At 47.8% G+C, this 23,054-nt stretch overlaps 1 protein-coding gene across 1 annotated transcript in view; it reads left to right on the top strand.

The window, feature by feature from the left end:
• Positions 1-23,054, top strand: part of IBTK (inhibitor of Bruton tyrosine kinase) — a 1,971,965-nt gene that overhangs the window by 449,416 nt on the left and 1,499,495 nt on the right. Inside the window, exon 9 of the mRNA XM_069606314.1 lies at positions 9,702-9,825. Within this exon, the coding sequence (XP_069462415.1) occupies positions 9,702-9,825 (124 nt within the window). The remainder of the gene's footprint in view (positions 1-9,701; positions 9,826-23,054) is intronic.

The following is a 23,054-nucleotide window of genomic DNA, read 5'->3' as shown; positions in this document are numbered from 1 at the left end:
TAGTTGTGATGGCAAGTATAGGTTTTGGACACAGACTTTTAAGTTGAACTTTTGACTCAGACTTTCCTTAGTTTCTTTAGGTAGGGCAATCCCACCTACGTTTAGGGCAAGTTAGGCCTTCCTCCATACTGACATTTAAGTTAAATAAAACACGTTTGTTTGAACTTTGAATCTGTTGTCTGTGTCTTGCTTCATGATGCCTTCACAAGTGGTGTTAGAAGTGGGATGCGGCTCAACCGATACAAGTTGGGGGACCATAACATTTGAAAAGCTAAGTGCCAGAGCATCAGACCCTTCAGTAGCCACAAAGGCAAATTGGGTTTGATATTTGTAGCAGTTGGGATGACACTATTCCTCCAGGTGAAATGAGACTGATACCCACTGATGTAATCCTAATTCCACCCCCTAATACCTATAGCAGATTGGCACCCAAATCAGGGCTGGCATTGAGATTTGGAATTGATGTTTTAGCTGGTGTCCAAGACCCAGACTTCAGAGGAGTCATTAAGGTGTTACAATATCATGGGAAGGACCCATTCCAAATAAATCAGGGAGATATAATTGCTCAAGGGGTACTTGAGAAGGCCATGCTCCCTAGGATTAAGGAAGAATCCGGGGAGGAGAGAACCAATTGAGGAACTCTACGCTTCGGAGAGGCTGATGAAGCATCTGATGGCCCTCGTAACCCTGAACCCAGAAAAGCTAAAGAGGAAGAATCCGAGACACTTCCAGACTTAGCTTTTGCCCAAGGAATGACCCCTTATTAGCTGAGGGGTTTCTGCAAGTCGTACCTGAGCCACAGGGTTGTGAGACAGGGCAACCTTTTTTCTGTTTGAAACATGATCTTCTATATAGAGGAGATACTACTTCAGAAGGCTTGGTAAAAACACAGTTGGTTTTCCCTAAAAGTCATAAGCGGGTGTTCTAGAGGTAGCCCATTCACATCTTTCGGGGGGCCATTTGGGACATTCCAAAACCCAGGCCCAAATAGCAGATACATTTTACTGGGCTGGAATCCATGCTGATGTTAAAGACTAGCATGCATATACCACCACCAGTCCCCTTAATTGAGATTCCATTCTCTCGCATAGGTATGGACATTGTAGGTGCCCTAGAAACTTCCAAACTGGGAAATAATACATTCTAGTCATTGTAGAATATGCTACCCCTCATCCAAAGGCCTTCCGCCTCAGAGCCAACACAACACATCAAAGCCTGAAATACCTGCTCCCTTTCTTTTTCCAAGTAGGGTTTCCGAAGGAAATATTAACTGACCTGGCCTGAACTTTCATGAGAAAGTTGAAGTGTTGCATATCAACACACTACGAACATCAGTGCATCATCCCCAGACAGATGGCCTTGTGGAGAGATTTAATAACTCTAAAAACAATACCTCAAAAGTTGGTGAAGCAGTATGATAGGAATGATGGCATGGGCTTCAGGTGGGATCTAATAATGCCATGTGCTTTGTTTGCAGTTAGGAAGACCCCTCCTGCATCTACAGGATTTGGCCAGTTTGAACTCCTTTACGGACGTGAACCTCTGGATGTCCTGGACATGCTGAGGGAAACTTGGGAAGAAAGGGAAGAAGCCCCAATTCTACTCTCCCAAAATGCTTAGGCTTAAGGAACATATGACGGCTGTTATATCTTTAGTACAGACTCACATGGTGAAATCACAAGAACAACAAAAGGCCCCCTATGAAAAAAAGGTTTCTTTAAGGTAATTCTCCATAGGTCAAAAGGTGCTGATGTTGCCCACTTCTGAAAATAAACATATATCTAAGTGGCATGGACCATATGAGGGTCTGGAAAAAACTGGTCTGTGTAATTATAAGATCTTACAAACAGACCGCCGTCTTAAAATCCAAGTTCACCATATAAACCTGTTAAAGGAATGGTGAGAAAATCCTTTGGAATCCCAGGCTGTGATATTATACTGTCTGTTACCAGAAGATACGGATAACAATGCCTTCATTCCTGGGGATCTCAGAAACAATCAAAAGCAAGGCCTGTATGACCTGCTAAAATAATTCACTGATGTGTTTAGAGAGGCGGCCGGAAGAGTGAACAATATTTATCATGCCTGCACTTCCGTGGACAAAGTGGTCGATTTCAAACCTTACCGATTATCCAAAAAGATACCATCATCCAGGAAGTAAAAAATATGCTTGAGGCTAACATCATCGAACCTTCTAATAGTGTTTGGTCCTCCCCTATCGTGTTGATGGCAAAACCTGATGGATGTTGGAGGTTTTGTATAGACTTTAGAAAGGTAAATGTCATCTCTGCCTTTGACGTTTACCTAATGCCCTGTATCGACTATTTGATTGACCGGCTGGGTAATGCTGTCTACTTTTCAACAATAGATCTAACAAAAGGATATTGGCAAGTCCTGTTGTATGTCCCTGATAAAGAGAAAACTGCCTTTGCTACTCCCATAGGATTGTTTCATTTCAAAGTCCTGCCCTTTGGTCTACATGGTGCTCCCGCCACATTTCAGAGGTTGGCGGATAAAATCTTACAGGCATTCTCCGATTTTTACAGACAACATTGTACTACATAGCAAGACATAGGAAGATCACCTGTACCACCTCTTTGTGGGTAATAGTACTGTCCAACCACAGCAAGAGAAGGTGACATTGGTTTTCGATTTCCCCTACTCCAAAAACCAAGACATATCTGAGGACCTTTTTGGGGCTAATAGGTACTACTGCAGATTTATTCCAAATTTCTCCAGTAAAACAGCAATATTAACTTGCAAATTGAAGAACGCAGAGCATCCAAAGGATCAGATGGGAGGAGGAAGACAATTTGTTATACAACCTTGAAGCGAAGCAAGCCCTATGCTAGAGCCCCATTTTGAAAGTAGCCAAATGTTATTAAGGAGTTCATCCTCCAGACTGACGCTTCCTTAATGGGGCCGTCTTATTGCAAAATCATGACTGGTTGAAGCACCCAATTTTATTTCAGTTGAAAGTTGTTCCCCATTCATTATGCTTCAAGTTTCCGTTCCGTTTGGTAATTTATCACCTACTCGTTGCCTGCTCGGAATGCTCCGGTTGTCGAGTGCCTCTCCCTGACACTCACCGGTCTTTGGATTTTTTCCTCTGAAGTTCCTGCTGCTTCTTTCTTCTTGGTAGGTTGGCGGAGCAGCTTTTGCAAGCCCCCGGTCGCACACGCCTGGTTGTTCCGCTGCCTCGGGATGGACGTGCGCTTTTGCAGTTCCGGCTGCTGATTACTCGCCACAGAGGCTCCCTCTGTGGGCTGCTGCGCAGCTTCCTGGCTCCTCCACAGGTCCCACCATGTCGGCCTCCTGTGAAAATGAGTCTCATGACCCTTGCCACTGGCCCTCACTGGCAAGTCAGCCTTCCAGTTAGCGCCAGGCTCATAACCATCATGAAGACCAACATTAGAATGGGACTATTTACTTGGGACTGTTTAACTTGGGGGGGTTGAGGGGAAGTTCAGCCAACATGGAGGCACACACACAGCTCAGTTACAAGGAACTATGCGGTCTAGGCTTTTGGGTGTGGCAGGCCTGGGACTACTTTAACCGGACTACTTTGGGTGTGGCAGGCTTGGGATTATTTTACCTGGACTACTTTACCTGAGACTATTTAAACCACACCCAAACAGCAGAACATGCTTTGCGTTATTCTGCTGTGGGCAGCGTAACGCTCACCGTGTCCAGTTCTTTGATGCCAGTTTACCTGAACCCAAGGACCTGCAGAGAGAGGGAGAGGGAGAGAGAGAGAGAGAGAGAGAGAGAACACTACAAAACTTACCTGGAATAGTATCCTGTCTTCAATCCATCGCTGACTTCAGTTCCACTCACCTGAAGGTACAAACTCCATCATCCGGCACTGCATGCATCCTAGAATATCTTAACCTGAAAAGAGGAGAAAGAAAGACAGCATTAGTAAGCGTTTACTCGCGTTTCCTCCCGAATGAAGAAAGCCACACAATTCTTACCTGGGTAGTCATCTCCTGGTCAGTATCATTGCTGGACCATTACAGCGCTCGGCGAGGAACATCGCAACCTGCAAGTAGAGAAAAGACACAGGTTAGCAATAAAAAAGGCGAAACAGCGCCGCGCATCGCGCATTACTCACCGGACAGCATCGCGCACACCGCGCTTTCGCCTACCGGCACATGCTCATCTTCAAACTGCATGACAACACCAAAATACCTTTCCATACCTAATAGGAAAGAAGCAAGACATTATTATACGAACTAAGAGGAACATAAGACTGCATATAAAGACTGTAAAGCAGCAAACCTACAGAGTCGCAGCAGGCCTGGATTCCCACAGGGGGGCTTGCACCAGTGAACTAACTTGGTCGCTGTTCGCCCCCCGCATCTACGCGCCCCTGCCATGAGGAGCAGGACGGAGAATCCACCTTTTACAATACTAAGGTAAGGAAAAGGCCCAAGGGGGAGGAAGGAGTTGGGACCAAGGGAGGTGGGAAAACATAAAGACAATCTGGTATTGAATCCAGCTCTCCTATATTGCAAACCCATCTTTAACCAGAGGCCTTACCAAGGGACCGGGAGAGGGTTCGAGAGTGCAAATCATCCAACCAGGGCTGGGTGGCGTCCTCGTGGATAGCAGGTGAGCGTAACACTGGTCTCCTCTCCACAGGGCTCCCTGTTTCTCTCTGCAGTGTTCTCTGCCTCTCTTTATACACCTGCAGCCACTTACCAGTTGGATCTTTAATTAGGTTTGCCTGAGCATAATAAAGGGGACATGCTAGACTTGCACCATATTCTGCAGGCATCTTCTTTGTCTGAGTGGTAAAATGAAGGTGTAGTGTTCATTACTCTGTCTCCTCTTCCTCATCCCATTACTTTCAAAGGTTGAATGTGGAGAATTGAGGGTAGAGGTCTTGCAGAAGCCCATAAAGGTTGGGGGAGGGTTAGGTTGGTCATCAGTGGGGAAAGGGGGATACCTGTCATGACTCTCGCCCAAAACCCCCTCTGGCAAACCCATTGGCCAGGTGGAGTCAGGACTCGGGCCTCTAGAACCTGGCATCCTCTTCAAAAGCCCTCATGGGGCCAGTCCTGGCGCCAGGCTCATACACCATGAAAAACAATGTGCTTGGGAACTACTTTATTGTATTGTCAGCCAACATGGAGGCATCCACATAGCTTGGTTCCTAAGAACCAAGCTATGCGGTCTAGTGTTTTGGGGGTGGCAGCCTAGGGACTACTTTACCTGGACTATTTTGTTGGGGCTATTTAAACCACACCCGAGCAAGACAACACGCTTCGCGTTACTTTGCAGCTTGCAACGTGACGCTCACTGTGTCCAGCTAGTCCCTCGAACCTCAGAGAAGCAGAACCTGCAAGGAGACAAAAGGAACATCTTTAGCAGCAGCATCTTACCTGCAGTCTTCATCTTTAAACACTCGCAGCTACTGAGAACAGCTTCCTCGAATCTGCACGCCTACCGGACAGAACGACCTGAAAGAGGAAGATAGAGGCAACATTAAAGAAAGCTGTAGAGACATTTACAAATTACGAACTGCTCAAAAGGCTTACTTGGCTGGTCGCCTCTCGGCTGGCACCACTCAGGACATTCCACTCGCGCTGAAGAACACCGCGACCTAGGAAAACACAGGTTAGCAAAGGCAAGACTTCTCAGCGCTGCGCATAGCGCTTACCGCATCATAGCGCTTTTAATGCGCCATCATTTACCAGCGGGGCTCAACCAAGCCAGTTTGCCACGCTGAAGCTCCGCATACCTAAGGGAGAAAAAGAGACATTTGAAACAAAGAAAGGCATGCAGGATAGCAACAAAACTAAAGAACAGCAATAAGACCTACCTGAACAATATCAAACGGGCCGGCGTCAGTGAAGTAACTGGACTGCACTCGCCCATGAAAGACAACGCGCCCCTGCAAAGAAGGCAGGATGGAGAGCATGCCTAATTCTACCACAAGGTGAGGAGAGGGCGCCAGAGGGACTAACATCATACGGGGGTGGAGGGAAGATACTTGCCCCAGTCTGTCAGTCTTGAACATAGTCCTCCTGTATTTTCAGGCAGAACCTTCCCCGTGGACCACATCAGGGCAAAGCTGAGAAGCATACCAGCGAGTAACCCGGCTGGGTGGCGTCCCTATGGCTACCAGGTGAGCGTAACAATACCATGTCTTGCCTGTGTGTACCCCACTCCCACTCTGAGGACCCTCCACCCAGGTTATCCTCCCTTGCTTCTCGACTCGCAGGGTCAGTATACAAAAGCGATGGCCTTTGGCCACCTCATAAGAGGATCCAGGAGTTTTAGGAATCAGAGTACCGTCAGGTTTCACACAATAACATAATTTAATGGGTATTGCGACTAATATACTAGCTGATCATGTTAATCTGTATCTTACATCGCCTTTAAACAGCACACCTGAGCAATATTCCACTTTGCCAACCAGATGCAAATTAAACAAAATATTTATTAATTATAGAATTAGCAGCTCCCTATCATGATGCTGATTTAGTCGCACACTGCCTTAGCAGTTTCGAAAGTCCATCATCTCCACCTGTCTCCCAGATAGAGGTAAAGTCTCTCTGAATTACATGCTGCAAAGCTTCAATCTAAAGTCTAAAAAGATTTTCCTTTGTGCTGCAGTAGTCATCTCAAGCCCTGCAACTTAGTGATATCCATTTTTTAACCATCTGAGAACTGTAAGGAACTAATGGTGGCAACAGTAAAGACAGACACAAGTGATAACATTTGAGGGTTGTTTATTGCACTTTATAAGGGTGAGATAGACGCCTAATCGAAATCTGAGATGGGAGCAAGCTACAACCATCAAATAATAAAGCAGTCCAAGTGGCGTCTTGTCAAATAAAAAGGGCCTATACAAAGAAAAACCTTTTGCCAGACCTTACAACTAAATACAAAAGGGTGTGGGATAGGAGTCAAAGGAAAGAAAGAAGTGTTCACAAATAATAAGTCAGGATGCAGTAGGTGCAGTAGATGCAGTAGGCAGGGGTCTCCCTTCCCCATGTTTTGTGCACGGGACAAGGCGGGACTCCGGAGCACAGCACACAATCGAGCCTTCCCAGCACAAGACTGCAGTCGCTAACAGATATCAGGACCGTCGGTGGTTTTTCGACAAAAAGTCTCTTGCCTCCGAGGACCTGATGTGTTCCAAAAATAATTAACAAAAGTTCCTTTCTGCTTGCATGTTGGGTGATGCTTTTCACCCCTCAATCCCCCTCCTGCGGGCTCAGACCCTTCTCGAATGTTAGCCTCCCTCTGTCGGGTTCACTACAGCTTTCCAAATCAATTCCACTTATGGCATTCACAAATCTTAATGTCTTTTTAAACAGTTCACTGTGGACATCCCTCTGCGGGGTTCACCTTTGTCAACACTGTTCATGGGGACTTTTAGGCTTGGCCCCTTTCCATCAGCATTCCTCCGTTGGGTTCACTCTTAACCACTTTACACTTCCTTCTACTTTCTTATGATACAGGATTTATTTCCCTTGGGTTTTCAATGGTTTGTCGATCAGACTTTCGACTGTACGGTGGGATTTTGCTAGACCCCTGTATGACCACTTTGATCTTTTCCTTGCCGCTCTCCTAGGGCATTCTGGTATCAGTAGTTTCAACAAACGCAGGATCAACCAGAGTCTCTTGACTGAGCACCCATGTGGCGGCATACCCATCTGCAGCTGGTTTTCCATTAATATTAACAGTTCTTTGAACTTTTCTTTTCTGCCATTTTGCTACTTTCATTCATCACAGTTCGGTTTTTTATTGGTTCTCCCCTCGACTCCCGGCTGTGATGAACAGTTTGGCTTTTCTTGTCTCTGGAGTCCAGGACGGTACCACGGTAGCAAGCGTATCTCCCTTGCTTGGATATCAGCGGAGGAGGGCTCTATGTACCGCTTTCATCGGCTGCAACACACATTGGCTATTGTTCACGGTCTTATGATTCCTTCCACAGAGGTTTCGCAGACTTGGGTCGGAAAGGGCAAGGTTGCGTCCCTCCTCGGCACCCTTTTGGTTGTTGCCCCCTTTCTTCTCCTCTTGAAGTGCTGTGCTTGGTTAGCTCTCTCGTTGTGTGGTCTGCCTTGCTCATAGTGTGCTCTTGTGCTCCACCTTTTATCCCTGCGAGGAAGGGAAAGGGCCGTCAGGTGTGTGTGATTCTGATCAATTGCACAACTTTGCCTGACCCTTGTGTTCGGACATGTCAGGTAAACGGCTCTAGTGTTTGTTCGTCATCTTTCGTGGTGTGCAACAGTGTTTGTGTCGGAAAAGGGGTGGTCAGAGTGTTTAAGTATCCTATGTGGTAGGATGGGGAAAAGGTGTCACAAAAAGGGGGATATCGCGTCTCACCCGTCAGTGTCCCACTTCCATTCCCTGAGGACTCCTCCCATCTAGGTGATCCTACCTCACTGGCCACCTCGATGACAGATCCCCAGGGAATAGTCAGGGAGACACCTTCAGGTTTCTCACAGAACTGAGCCAGACTCTAGAAAAGGAATCGATGCACTCTTTGTATATCCTACCTTAATCATGGGGTGTACCCAACAGTTTTGTCAGAACAGTGCAGAGATGTGATGCCATGTCATCTTTGCCAGCTGATTCTAGTAGTCCATACTTTCATGTGTTATAACTTCAAATTTGTTTTTCAAGACCCTAATTTCCCTTCTTTGGCTGCAAAATGTCTTATCCAGCTGTTGTTTCCTGGTGTATTATCCTCCACTACTTCTATTCTTGAGTCTATTTTATTTATGCAAAATGCCATCCCTATATGTGGTCCTTCAATGATTTGCGCACTCTGATTTGTATCATTCATTACTGCCCTCATTTCCCTAAACTCAATTCTGAGTTGTCTTTTTCACTCTTTTTTTTCCAAGGTGCTGTTTTGGTTGAGTAGATCCTTTTGCCTACACTCTTGTTGCTGGCCATTTCTCAATTCGGGTTATTATAGCTACTGGACAACACTGTGTCCAAGGGCTGCACTCATTAAAGTATTTTTTTACTTACAAAAATCAAAACACTTCTATATCTTTAGGGCTGGAATTGTAAGTGTTCTTCTCCCAGAATTTTGTGAAGTATTGGCATGACCCCTGTATGTATGGGATTTCTAAAGTGTGAGGGTTGGAATCCATGAAGCTAGGTCAGATAATGTATTGGAAGGAGTTTCTCTCCTTTCTAAGAGTCTCAGGTCAGAAAGCAGACTTTCAGCTAGCAAAAGCCTATCGATCAGTAATTCGCTTCATATTTATGACAAGATATCTTGATTTGCTCAAGCACCCTCCTTATATATGTCGCAATGTCGAGATATTTCTCTTTTGCTCCTTCTGACGGCTCTCACTGTTCGTTCAGTTTTATTTCATCGTATTCCCACCTTAATGTCCCACATTAAAATAGATTATTGCACCTTATTATTTTTGTACATTGAGAAATAAATATTTTAAGATGCCTTTTGCCTTTGAGTTTTACAATGAAATCAATGTTTGTGTTTCTTTTGAGGCAAGATTTCAATGGCTTGCGTTTAATTAAAGTGGGTGAGTGGATATGGGTTGAATCTGTTTAAAATGTACTTTGAAGGGGCTTTATTTTGAAATCCGTGCTGGCAATAAAACATTGTGAAATAGAGCAAGTTTATCCCCTTAAGGTACAGTTACCTCTGGCAGATTGGCCTTCTGTGTAGTATGTAATAATTTTGTATTTTTTTCTTTTGAAAGACAACTGAATTTAAAGAAAGTCCTTGTGTCTGGAGGCGTTCTGGAACATAAATCTGATCCTCAACACCTCAAGGAAAACGGGGGACAGAAAGTGTGCATACTTGCTTTAGATCAAGCTGGGCGAGTAAGTAGCGTTTGATTATTTTGTTTCATTATTTTTACTGAAATATATTGCCTTTTATACAGGCTTCGAATTTGGGGGAAAAGTTAATTTTCAAGTATTGCCAACATGGCCAAAATAAACTAGAAATGTCCTAATTTAAAGTGGCATCATCTATTTCATTGGCAACATACCACCACACCTGAGTTTTAAAGACATTGCTGCTGCATGCACTGTTCTCATCACCAATATCTTATCCACTTCATGTTCTTATAATGTTAAATCCAGTGGTATTAGCAAGTTATCACCAGATGCTATCACCAGCGCTGCTTTTGCATCTTTTGCAGTAGCTGTAATCTAACCACGTACACTATCATCTTTCGAAATAGTTGGGGGATATCATTTTTCATAAAATGTCCTGAATGTATGTGCTAGCACTGCGAGTGTTCAACTAAAGGTACTTCACATTCTGTTACTTTTTTACATACAGCCTTTCAGCTCTGTTTTGTTCAGACAGCCCTGTGCCCAGCCTGGTCTCTCCCCGTGTGTACCGTCTAGCCAGGATATTTCTATGCATACTTTTATCTCCCTCGCCACAGTGGTATCAAAGGCATCTTTCTGCACCCTTATATCTGCTGGTTAGTTACTGCTGGGAACGATTTTCTCTTTTTGCACCTTTCCATCCATTGATTTTAATGAGAGATCCCTTCTTTTTGCTGATTTTGTTTTTTTAACCTGTCCTGACTTTTTGTAGGGACGTAAAGGCTCCAGCTTCACTTCCCTTGCCTTTTGCTCATGGTTATGATGGAACTGACGAGTCCCTAACACTGTAAGTACTGAGAAACCCTGTTTTTTCTTTAGATTGCCTGGGTTTTGTATATTGCACACAGCACCTTGCAGTGCAATGGAGATTCTTTGTATCTCCTTAACTTTTGTTAATGTGTTTTTTTTGGTTACTTTTTTATAACTGACCAAGACAAGCTGGAGGCAGCATTAACATTATTAGTTTTTTTGTATTATTTTACTTGTGCACTTTCGCGTGTACTTCGAATGGCTACTAAAGGTGGCTAGCACCCAGAGATGGCTGTGCCAAAAGGGTTTTTGCTTGTTCTTTTGCCATATTGCAGTTTGGCCTCTCCGGTCAGGAAATACCATATAAGGTTATGCACTTGGGGGCGTGGCCAACTAGCCATGGAGTAGGACGTCTTTCTGGGTAGCTCCTGGTGATCCGTAATTGATCCTTGCAAAAACATGCATAATGCGGCCTGAACACCCTGTCATCAAAGGCGAGAGCGTCGGAAGGTGAACTACAGGGAACCTGAAAACAGCAAGCACGGGATGCCAAGGGATCCGAAGATATTCGTGTCTGGAGGCTGTTGCATAAACAAGAACAAAGGAAACAAAATGGCGGACCCGGACTTCAGAGAGCCCGTCCGCAACATTGTATGAAACGAAAAGCTTTGCCCAAACCAGCTGGGAAGCAACGTGCCCCGGGCACACAAAGGCACAGACATCAAGGTAAATGCTCCGTGCCGGCAGCAGAGGGAGCAAAGTGTGGACTGTAGCAGCGGCGGCCCCGAAGAACAGGGGCCGCGGAGGAGAGCTGCCGCAGGAGCCCGTCACGGACCAAGGGCCCGGCTGAGGAGGGGGCGCGACGTGGAAACCCCTTGCTATGGGCATCGGAGCACACACGCATGAACAGACCCACAAATATATCAAAGAAGATGGAGGAACACTATAGAGAGGGGTGCTCCGAATATATGGGCAGTGTCTACACCCCTGGTGGGACAATGTCGCACAGATGGAGTATTCAAGCCTGTGAAGAACGATCAGGCACTGCGTGAGCCCTAGACAGGGAATGTTTGCTTCAGCTGATGGTGAAACTGACATGGTATTCGGCCGAACGGACCCGACCTATAGGGTTACTCTGCAATAACACGACACCGGGCTGCATTGGAAAAAAGGCACTGAAGCCATTAAGCTGAGCGCCACTGTTGGCATAAATACCATAAATAAGCCGGCGCAGGTGAAGACCGGGGGTCAGGGTCCCCCAACCAGCGAGACAAGGCCAGTAAAGCACACTGCCCGTGGCACCCAGAGCACAGGGGTGCACCAAGGCAGGATCAGAGGCCGCGCACACCCCCACCCCCATAATCCGCATTGAAGAACGAACGGACATCGTGAGCCCATATGAGGAGATAGCGCCGAGGCACACCAACAAGGGCCATACAGACAGCACAAGTGGGATAGGAAGGGGGTTCGATTATGGCCCAGCGAGATTGACATATGCAGTCCTCCATGACAAGCGGACCCAACACCTTGAAAGGGTGGAGGTGAATGAGCGACCGGTTGCAGAGTGGATGAAAAACCGAAGTGGAGAGGGCAAGCAGCAATAGATTGCCAGGAACACCAGAAGTAAAGTATAGTTGTGCCGGAAGCCACAGCGCACACACGGCAAACGCATTTGTACTGGAAATGGTGTGGTCCCGTGTGTTATGAGCAGCACAGTTACGCCTGCGCACGGGATACACGGACCAGCGCGATAGGGCAATAACAAACAAAATAAGAGGAACGAACTACCGTATCCATAGTGGAGATTGGGCACTGAGTGAGCACAGGTGCGCACGGAGTGCGCAGGCATCAAGCTGCAACTAGGGCTGTCTGGCAGGATAACAGCAGTAAATCACAGTACAGTGGGGGCCGGACTGACCACATCACGCGCCCGTGTGCTACCCCATCCAGGGCCTGGACAATAAGTGGACAATGGAGTTGGAGCGGTATGGGGACACTGTGATTACCGAGCAGATTGTGCGCGCCACAGTACACCATACACATCAAAGGCGGCCTATTACCCCCTCGCACATACAGGGACACGTAGCACGGAACGTAAAACCGAAAGGGTCGGTTGTAATGTACGCAACATAACCAAAAGACCACGCTCGGAACTCTTTTTTGCCGTGGTCGTGGTACCAACGATAACTATGTGTGGAAAGTAATACATGGAAGGCTACAATCCATATGAATAATAGCTGCATGTCCTATAGTGAGCGGAAGAAAGAAGATAGAGACCTCGACGACTGAAAGTACTGGAGGAACTTCAACGATAGGAATATGTCGGTGAAAGGACTAAGAGCTAAGACCAAACAACCCACAATGGAGGTCTTCGCGAAAACGCAGAAAACCCCAACATCGGCGCAGAGCACGGACGTGACCCCTGCGGGAGAGGCCCGGAGGGAGATGAGCAGCAAATCCTGGATGCCATAGCAGAGTTCAGTATTAAATGGGGCTCGGCAATGGCGGATCTGCGAACAGCCCTAGAGAATAAGATTGATGTTGTGGGGTTGGAACTTACCTTGTTATGACAGGATGTTAGGTTGCTGGCAGAAAGAACGAGCGGTCTGGAAAGCGCAGTCAAGACTAATACAGATGTCAGCACAAGTAATGCAAAGGAGGTTCATGTCCTGAAACAGCAAGTTGCCAATCTCGAAAACCGGGTGGAAGAAGCGGAAGGAAGGGCGAGAAGAAATAATATACGGGTGGTCGGCCTGCTGGAGGGAGAAGAGGGCCAGGATCCCACAAACTGTGTGGAGAACATGATTCTCCAGGAGATTGGAGCAGACAAGCTTTTGCAAGGGTTTACGGTGGAGCGGGCGCATCGCGTCTTCATGAGGAAACCACGACCTGGGGCTCCACCGAGACCGATCATCGCGAGGATCTTGAACTACAGAGACAGGGAGAAGATCCTGGAATATTTTCGCAAAGGCGGAACGATAGAAAGAGCATCCACCAACATCACGGCATACCCGGATTACATGATGCTGGTGCAGAGGCAGAGATACAGCTACATGGCTATTAAGAGGAGGCTGTGTGCAGCAGGCATCAAGTACATGCTTCTGTACCTGGCAAAGTTGAAGGTATTACACAAGAGCAGAGTGCTCTTTTTCTACACTCCGGAGGATGTAGTGACATGGCTGGACCTACAGGGTTGCCCAGAACAAGAAGCAGATCATGACCGACGGGAGCATGATAACTGAAGATCTTGAGCCATGGACATTGAGGGGGTAAGTGGAAGGGTGATCCGGGTTATCTGGGAGAGTGCAATCGGCTGAACATTGGATAGTATTCGGTGCTGGACAGGGACTGGCATATAGTGGGTAAAATGTAATTGGTAGCTATATGGTATTGGCGTAAGTGCAGTAAATCAGCAATAGGAGCGACAGGATGGAGGCAACCTACCCCGGGAACTAATAGTCAAGCGGCCATTAAGGCGGCTTCACCCTACTGAGCCCTGGGCATAGGGTTGTGCTAGACAGGGCTAGATGTGGGGGTGCCTGAGATCCAGGAATGGAGCTGGGCAACAGTTAGGCAGGGTAGTGTTGGGGCAGGGACGGGTGGGGGGAGGGGAGGATGGTGGGGAGAGGGGAGGGAGGTGGGGAGTTTGGTGTGTATTTAGTTTTGGAGAGTTTTAGTTTATGTATGAGCCTACATGAAAATGTCGAACAAATCAATGGCATCGGGTAACCTCAGACTTGTGACCTGGAATGTGCGGGGCCTTAATAGCTATCTCAAACGTAATAAGGTGATGATGTACCTTATTAAGAGGATGCGGATTGATATAGCTCTGCTACAGGAAACCCATCTCACCAAGGAGAAGTTGGAGGTGGTCAAGAGAAAATGGAGGGGTAATGTCATAGGGGCCACATACTCGGCATATGCAAGAGGGGTGATTACATGGGTGGCACCGCATGTGCCATTTCAACTGCTTAGCTCAACGATAGACCCAGAAGGCAGAATGGTGGTGGCAGGACTTCTGGAGAACAGAGAAGTGAATATTATAAACTTGTATGCCCCTAACCATGACACAACGGCATATATTAGGTCTTTATATAATAAAATCAGCCCCCTGGTGGGTGGCGTGATGGTGTGGGGAGGGGACTTTAATTGCACTCTGAACCCCAGGTTAGATAGGTCAGATGATAAATTAGAAAAGCCGGCGCCAGCAGCTAAAGCACTGAGGACACTGTTGATCGACCTCGGCCTAGAAGATGTGTGGAGAAGACTACTCCCAGGGGTTAGGCAATACTCGCATTATACGGCGCCACATGACCTGCATACAAGGCTGGATTATGTGTTTGCATCTGCCGGGATAGTGGGAGAAATGGTGGGGGCGGAATACAAGGCCCGGGTACTCTCTGATTATTCGCCTTTGGTCATAGAGTGGCGACATCAACCCCTTAGAGCGCGGATCCCGACGTGGAGGCTCAGAACTGAGGATCTACAGGATGCGGGCTTCCGAGACGATTTGAGGGGGGCCATCGAGGAATACTTTGAAATTAACACGGGTAATGTGCGTTCTGTGGGGACAGTTTGGGTGGCATTTAAGGTAGTGGTGCGTGGAGTAGCTATATCCAAATCCAAAGGGCTTCTAGGGGGTGTCGAGCGGGAACTGCAAGAAATGGAAAGAGAGCTAGAGGGCTTGATACAAAATGTGGGGACCACCCGGGCGGACATCGATAAAATAAAAGGCTTACAGCTAGCTTGTAGCAAACTTTGGGACAGACTAGGCAAACTAAACTATAAGAAATATAGTGAGAGGCTGCATGCAGGGGGGATAAGCCGGGGAGGCTATTGGCCTGGTTATACAAGAATGAGACCCCCCGCTCGGTGATGAGAGGGGTCAAGGACGAAGTAGGTCAAATCCATAATACCCAGGAAGGGGTAAATGAGGAGTTCCTCAAGTTTTACAGACGACTATATGAGGACACGGGAGGATATGGGCCAAGAAATTGTGGATACGATAGATGATATAGGGCTGCCCACCTTAGATGATCTAGAACGAGCAGACCTAGATGCCCCCATCACCGAGGACGAACTGGAGGCAGTGATCCAACACCTGCCTACATGTAAAGCGCCTGGGTCGGACGGGTTACTCAGCGAGTTTTATAAAACGTATAAGCAGGAGCTACTCCAGCCGCTGCTGGCCATGTTTAATGAGGCCTATGAACGGGGGGGAACTGCCGGCGTCCCTTCGCGAGGCAGTGATCATCCCGCTCCTAAAACCAGGCAAACCGGAGGCAGAATGCGGATCTTATAGGCCCTTGTCTATGCTCAGTCAGGACAGCAAGATAGTTAGCTGTGCTGGCCAATAGGTTAAAGAGGGTAATTGGTAAATTGATACACCCAGATGAAACGGGTTATATCCCCGGTAGAAATATCACAGATAACCACAGGAGGCTACACCACATCATTGACCAAACTGTGGGAGACTCCGGCGAGCTGGCTATAGTGTCGCTGGACGCGGTCAAAGCTTTTGATTCAGTGCGGTGGCCGTGGTTGAAAGCGACTCTGAAAGGATACGGGATGGGACCAGGATATATTAGATGGGTCCAGATGCTATATAGTACCCCAATGGCGAGAGTTAAAACAGGAACGACAATATCAGATAAATGGCAACTTAGTAGGGGGACCAGACAGGGATGCCCCTGGTCACCCATGTTATACATCTTGGCATTAGAGCCGCTGGCAATATGCCTGCGGCAACAATACGGGGAGGTAGGGATCCGCACAACAGGAGGCACACACCTGATATCATTGTATGCAGATGATGTGCTCCTCTACTTGCGCTACCAGGAGGAGAACCTGCAATATGTACTGGAGGTGATGGATCGTTACGCCACCCTCTCGGGCATATCGGTGAACCCTGGGAAGTCTAGTTTGTTCCCCCTGGGAAGGTACAAGAATATCCCTCTGGAGAGGCTACCCGTCTTGCAGATACCTTGGCAGACCGAGACATTTAGGTATCTGGGAGTGAATGTTTACCACAAAATAGAGACGGAACACAAACATAACACAGAGAAAGCGATGGAGGGAGTTAAGAATAGCATGGTGTTCTGGTCCAGATTACCCCTAGCCATAATGGGGAGAGCAGCTTTGCTCAAAATGGTGGTCCTGCCCAGACTCTTGCACTTTTTTGTTAATGTCCCGTACTTGATCCCTAAATGCTTTTTTGTGAAACTTCATAGCATGTGCAGGGGCTTCATATGGGGCAATTCCAGAAATAGGGTGGCCCTGTGGAAACTACAGAACACATGTGATAAGGGGGGCATAAACCTACCGAATTTCGAGCTGTATTACCTAGCAGGACAGCTGTTGTATGTGTCTTGGTGGTTGTCTGCGGAAGACTCGGCGGAAGCTAGGCTTTTGCAAGGTGAATTGGCTCCTTACTTTTTGAGGGAGACAGTATGGCTGCAGAAAACTAGAATAGCAAGGATGGGGAGATTATTGAGGCTGGGCTCGAAAGTCTGGCGCAGGACATGGAAAACGGTGGGTGACCCAGATCCGCTTTCTCTGCAGGCCCCGCTGGTGGTCCTGTGCGGGGACGACTCTCAATTGTTTGAAGCAATCCGCAGATACTGGGAACCAGTGGGATTGGCCACCCTTGGAGACATATGGCAGGAGGGGGAGGCGCTGGGATTTCAGAGGCTGCAGGAGGAGACAGGGGTGCATAGAGGTCAATTCATTACTTATACTAGGCGCATGAAACGGGTGAGAGAGAGATGGCCTGAAACTGTGCTAGAGGAAGAACCTGATGCCTCCCTAGAAACGATGTATGATGTCTCGGAGGATGGGCACGAAATATCTAGAATATATGAGCTCCTGAAGGCAAAGGAGGGGAAGGAGCTGTTTCATTTGAGGCAAGACTGGGAGGAAGAGGTGGGGGAACCTATGACAGAAGGACAATGGGATAGAGCCCAGAGGTAGATTCAGTTGTATGTCACCCATAGAACTTATCTGACTCCCAGTAGAATAGCTAGGTTTGGAGGCCCGGCTGTACAAAAATGCCCCAGGTGTGGAGAGAAGGAGGCAGGGCTATTACACATGTTCTGGGCTTGCCCTGAGGTGCATAGATTCTGGGAGGAAATAAAGATGAAAATGGCAGGTGGGGGAGTGGCACTGGACATAGGGTCTGCCTGGGCTTGCATGCTTGGGAACTTCCCCAGGCCGCGTCATTCAAAGCATATCAGTAAGATGAAGGACCTGACCTATATTTTGGCCAAATGCAGAATTGCAATGTGTTGGAAAGCGGCCCACAGCCCCAGGGTGGAGATATGGTGGGCGGATCTCTTGAGATGGGCGGAAGCAGAAACCGCGGTATGGTTTGAAGCTGTCACCAAAGGGGGAGAGGAGGAAGTGGGTCCCCTGATAGCCTGGAGGCAGCTCGTGACCTCGATTGCTGACCCCCACTAGGTCAATCATGATATAGAAGACTTAGATGGGGCAACAAGCACTGAGTCTCCCAGAAATGCTCATGTAGATGATGTAGCTGAGATGGCTCGAGTTCGGGGGGAGGGAGGGGGAAGGACGGAGGGCGACACTGTATAATGTGATACTTGGTCATTGATTATGTACGTCCTAAAAGGTTATAATATTTGGTGTTTGTGGTTTAAAAATAAAAATTGCTTTAAAAAAAATAAATGTTATGCACTTGCCTGGGAAGGCTGCTGCTTTCACGTGCTAGTGAGCCTTTGCGTGTGTGTATGAGCCAAAGGGGGCTTGGACTGCCTGGCCACTGATATGAAATCAGTTGTTGTCCCTGATTAGACAACTGCTGGATGTTTGAATGTGGCAGATCCTTTCAAAAGGTGGGCTTGACTTGCTTCCAGCTTCAATTCTGGATAAGAGGAGATCATTCTTCAGATTACGTTGTTTCCAAGATTCCTGCGAAGAAGAGCACCAAGTTGACAACCAGAGGATGACTTCTGCAGTGGACCAGCATCCACCCAGTCATTGGCCCGGTGAAGCGCTGCTCCTCTGCCTGTTCTCCAAAAACCCTAATCGGTGCTCCAGCCCCTTGGACTAGTGGAACCAACTAGTCCAGATGCCTGTTCGAGGTTGCATGCCCTAAAATCCTTTGGAAGTGTCCCTGGAGGCTACCTCGCAGCTGTCGCTGTTCTTTCTTAAGCCCTGGAACGTTGACGGCTAGCTTGTGCCATACGCCACCTTCTCCTGACATTTCAGCATCCTAGCATCAAAGAAGGCTGAGCTTGAGCTGCTTCTGTTACAGCGCCTGGAAGATCGCCTGTCGCTGCCTACAAGTGGTGACAGTTGCTGGAACTCGTCTTCATCCATCCTGTGATGTGTCCTCAAGGGATCTGCACCAGAACAGTCTGCATTCTTCATCATTCTGCTATTGCATCTTGCAGTTGGAGTGGTCCGGAAGTAGCACTCGAACCTGCTACCCTTTGGTACCCTTCACCCGAACAGAGGGCAGAAAATCATGTCCACAGCGATTCCTTGATGATTCACAGGGTGACCTGGGAAAATCAGAGTTGGGGGAATAAGTAAACTTACTGTCTCTGTCCCTGCCCCTCCTCCCCCACGTCCCCATAGGGTAACATTGGGGGCAAAGTCCATTGTCCCCTAAATGCTCTGTGCTTACAGTGACAAATCAAAGATATTTGACCCTTCTCCCCAAGAGGGAGCCACCCCATTTGAGGCTAGGGAGGTGAGCCTGCTCCACAAGACCCTCCCTGGGGGGCGGGGGGGGTACGGGCAAGTGGGACCTCACTGGGAGTGACTCCCCTTAGGGCAGTGGTATTCAAACTTTGGGGAGCGACCCCCCCGCTCCCCCCGGGGTCCGCGGCTGCATCCCTGGGGGGGGGGGGGGGGCCTGAGATCTCAGCATGAAATATTTTTTTTAAAAAAAACATTTTTATTTTTTTAATTTTTTTTAGATTGGAAGAAATGGGCAGGGGTGGCTCACATGGTCAGGCTGAAGCATGAAACTGTCTCAGGCAACAATGAAAAAGTGGCCCGCAGTTGTAAATGGATATTCATTCCTTTAGTCACAGACTGGGCCTCATTACAACTATGGCAGTACGGTAACAAAGGTGCTGGTAAGCTATCGGCACCGTTGCTACCGTACCGCCATAGTAAGAGTTGTGCTCGCGGGTGCCTGACAGCCTGCCAGGTCTGGCCTCGTCGTTATTAACGATGCCGGTGCATCCGAGCTCCTGTCGGGCTCAAATGTGAAAGGGGATCTACCGGTACCGGCACCCGCGAAAGGGCAATTATCAGGTCCGCCTAACTCGGCATGACCGGGTAATTGCCCATTCGCGGGTGCCGGACCCAGATGCAACTCCGGCGACAGCCGTGCCGGTTTTACCGGCACAGCTACCGCCAGGGTTGTAATGAGGCCCACTGTTTCAATAGTACCCAAGGGGGTGTTTTGTGTTAATATGTAAGTAAATTGTGATGTATTCAGCAACAATGGTCAAAATTAATAACTGCATAGTTAAGTAGCTCATCAAACTGGTCCATTTTGACTGGCCCACACTTGCATTTTACTTTTTTGGTACAGGCATTGCCCTATAGGCCAGTCCGGGCCTGGCGGCTCATCCATAATGGCGAGGGGGTGCCCACCCAGTGGCCTCTCACCCATTATGGAGGAGCTAAGGAGCCAGCCCAGTGAAACAGTGAGCACTCCCTCAGCTGTTTTTTCCAGCTGATGGAGTGCTCCTGGGCTGGCTGAACTGTCAAAGGGAAACACTGTTTCCCTTCGAGACTTCAGTTTAGTTCCCCAGCCGCACATGCTCACTGAGCCATGCAAGTGCTGGGGTGATTTGCTTCATTGGAAATGCTGGCCGGGGCATTGCATGTCTGTATGTCCGAGAAGGAGCTCCTGCGCCTCCTCGCACATACGGACAGAGCAGCCTGGAGCAGGGCGTTTCAGCACCCACACGCATGGATGCGTATGGATGCCTGTATGCTTATGTTATGAGTGAGTGTATGGTGATGGATGCTCGTGTGAATGATAGTGATTGCTGTATGAATGTGCAGCTCCTTGCATACACACATAATCATGTTGGTTGTGTTAGGCTCAGTGGGGCCCAGGGGACAGGGATGGTATCTTTTTACTGGACATCTATCATAGATGTCCAGTAAAACATTACATGCCTGCCCCCTCGGTCCCCCAGCACCAATTGCAAAATGTTTGGCTATTTACCAGTTTTTTTGTTAAAAGTATGCTCTACAATGCTCCATTTTAACCCATTATTTTAAAAAAAATCACAGGCGAACCCCCAAGCCTCTCACCCCCCCCCCCTCCGAACCACCCTTTATTGGTTCGGGCTCCCTCACTATGCTCGGTTGCTATGGCATTTTTGGGGGAAATAGTTATGCCCCTCCACTTAAAAAAATCACCAGCCGCCACTGGCCCTCAGACTGTGTTGGGAACGGGATGGGGGGAACCCAGGGACTATGGTGGGAGCACAATGGGCGGGAACCATGGGATAGTGTTGGGAGCAGAGTGGGGAGAGCCCAGGGTGTGTGATGGGGTGGGGAGAGGCCAGGGACTGGGTAGGAGTGGGATGAGGGAGCCCAGCGACTGTGATGGGAGCAGGTGACGGTGTGCAATATATACTGTCCGTTTGGCATTTCTGGGGGGGGGTCCCGACCTGCCCAAATTTTGCTCGGGGGGGCCCCGGCCAAAAAAGTATGAAGACCACTGCCTTAGGGGAACAAGGACTCTCATACCCACAAGGAACTCTCTAGGCCACCCACCGTATCTGCCTATATGGGAATGCCTTCCATAATGAATACCTCTTGAGATCTGTATATAACTGGGATGAGTTGATCACAAGAGGAGAGAGTACAGTGCGCATGGGAAGTTCCTTGACGTAATCTCGCCTTGGAGAGACAGACCAGGAGGAAGCCGGGGAACCCATGACAGTTTGAAAAGCAGAGAACGCCAGCTCAAGATGCCAGAGGCCTGGTGAAGTAGACAATGGGGAAGCGTTGTGAGGACGGGGGCAGAAAACCTGTCCTACGTGGTGTCGTGACCACAACCATCCTGTCGTGTGTCAGGCGCCTGTCTAACAACGCTGAGACCATTGCAGCCGGGAGTGCTTACAGCTCTGACAAACCAGCCTCCCGCAATTGCAGCAACGTTGGAGAAACCCGAGACTGAGAAGTGAGAATGCAAAGCAGATTACCCGAACGAGTGCCGAGCCCAGCGATGTCATCCTGGACAAACAAAGGTACGGGGGTGAACAGGGGAATCGAGAGGCCACCTGAGCAATCTGTCGTAAGAAAAGGAATGCGTGGAGGGCCTGAGAGTGACATTCGAAACGGTAAACTCTAATAAGTCGATATGAGGAACAAATAAAGTGCTTGACAAACGAGGCTGAGTGGGAAACGGAGGAAAGGTCGAAACAAATATCCTGGGGGAAGATACTCCATATACAAGTGTGATAAGAATTGTGATTTGAAACAACCAAGTGAATTAAATAACAAGAGGCTGAAACCAGTATAGAAAACCGAGGAGAGGAGCCATTCCTAACGCAGATAAAACCTTACGAAATGTAAAGGTTGAATTTCAAGGACAGGCGGAACTTGAAAGCAAAGTTAAAATTGTGAGACAGTATCTTCATGAGAATCGTTATAAGCATAACACTAAAGAGAGTGAAGGACGGATGCAGTTGGGCTGACCTACAAGAGCTCATGAAGGAAACGCCAAGAGAGTGCCAGAGAAAATCAGCAACATATTTCTAAAGCAAAGACATTTTGTTTATTGATAATATAAGGAGCCAAGATAAAAGCTGAGCGAAAGCCCCAGCCAAAATGGCAGAAAGGGTAATGACCAGGAGATGAGACATTCTTTTGGCCAACTTTAGTTTGTACTATTGGCAGAGTCAGGTACACTTAGGTTTAGGACTGGGGACATTTACTTTGGACTTCTGGCGACAGACTAACACCTCTAGTTAGTAAGGCAGGGAAACTCTCTAGCAATAGGGAGAATGAGGCCTTTTCTTTATAGTTTCATTAAAAGAAAGTCAACATGTCCAGGGTGTGTCCGACTCCTCTTCCGACACGCCACATTACATTTGGTCGTTGAACGTGGGTCAAGTATCTTACCTCTGGTCTAGTCTTGGTACTGGGATTTCGAGGAGTTTTCAAATGTCTCTGGACAAATACTTATACCTTGAAATAGTATGCAACTGTTTTAAATCACGACACCAGAAGCCCATTGCATCCTTTGTGAGAATACCTTCCCTGGAGAAAACTATATTGGAAATTGTGACTTTTGGGCACTAGGCCCCATACATTTTAGGGCTGGACTTCTTCAGTAAAAGGGAATTGGGATTCTATTGGTTCTATTCGTTTTATCTGCAGCTGATTACTCATCTGGTTAATTATTGATTGATTGTTAGTGAACATACTGTTTTCATTTCTTAGCATGTTCTTAAGGCCTA

Source organism: Ambystoma mexicanum, chromosome 4p (assembly GCF_040938575.1).
Source record: "Ambystoma mexicanum isolate Mex_15411 chromosome 4p, UKY_AmexF1_1, whole genome shotgun sequence".
Taxonomy (NCBI): Eukaryota; Metazoa; Chordata; class Amphibia; order Caudata; family Ambystomatidae; genus Ambystoma; species Ambystoma mexicanum.
This window is presented reverse-complemented; position numbering and strand designations above follow the sequence as displayed.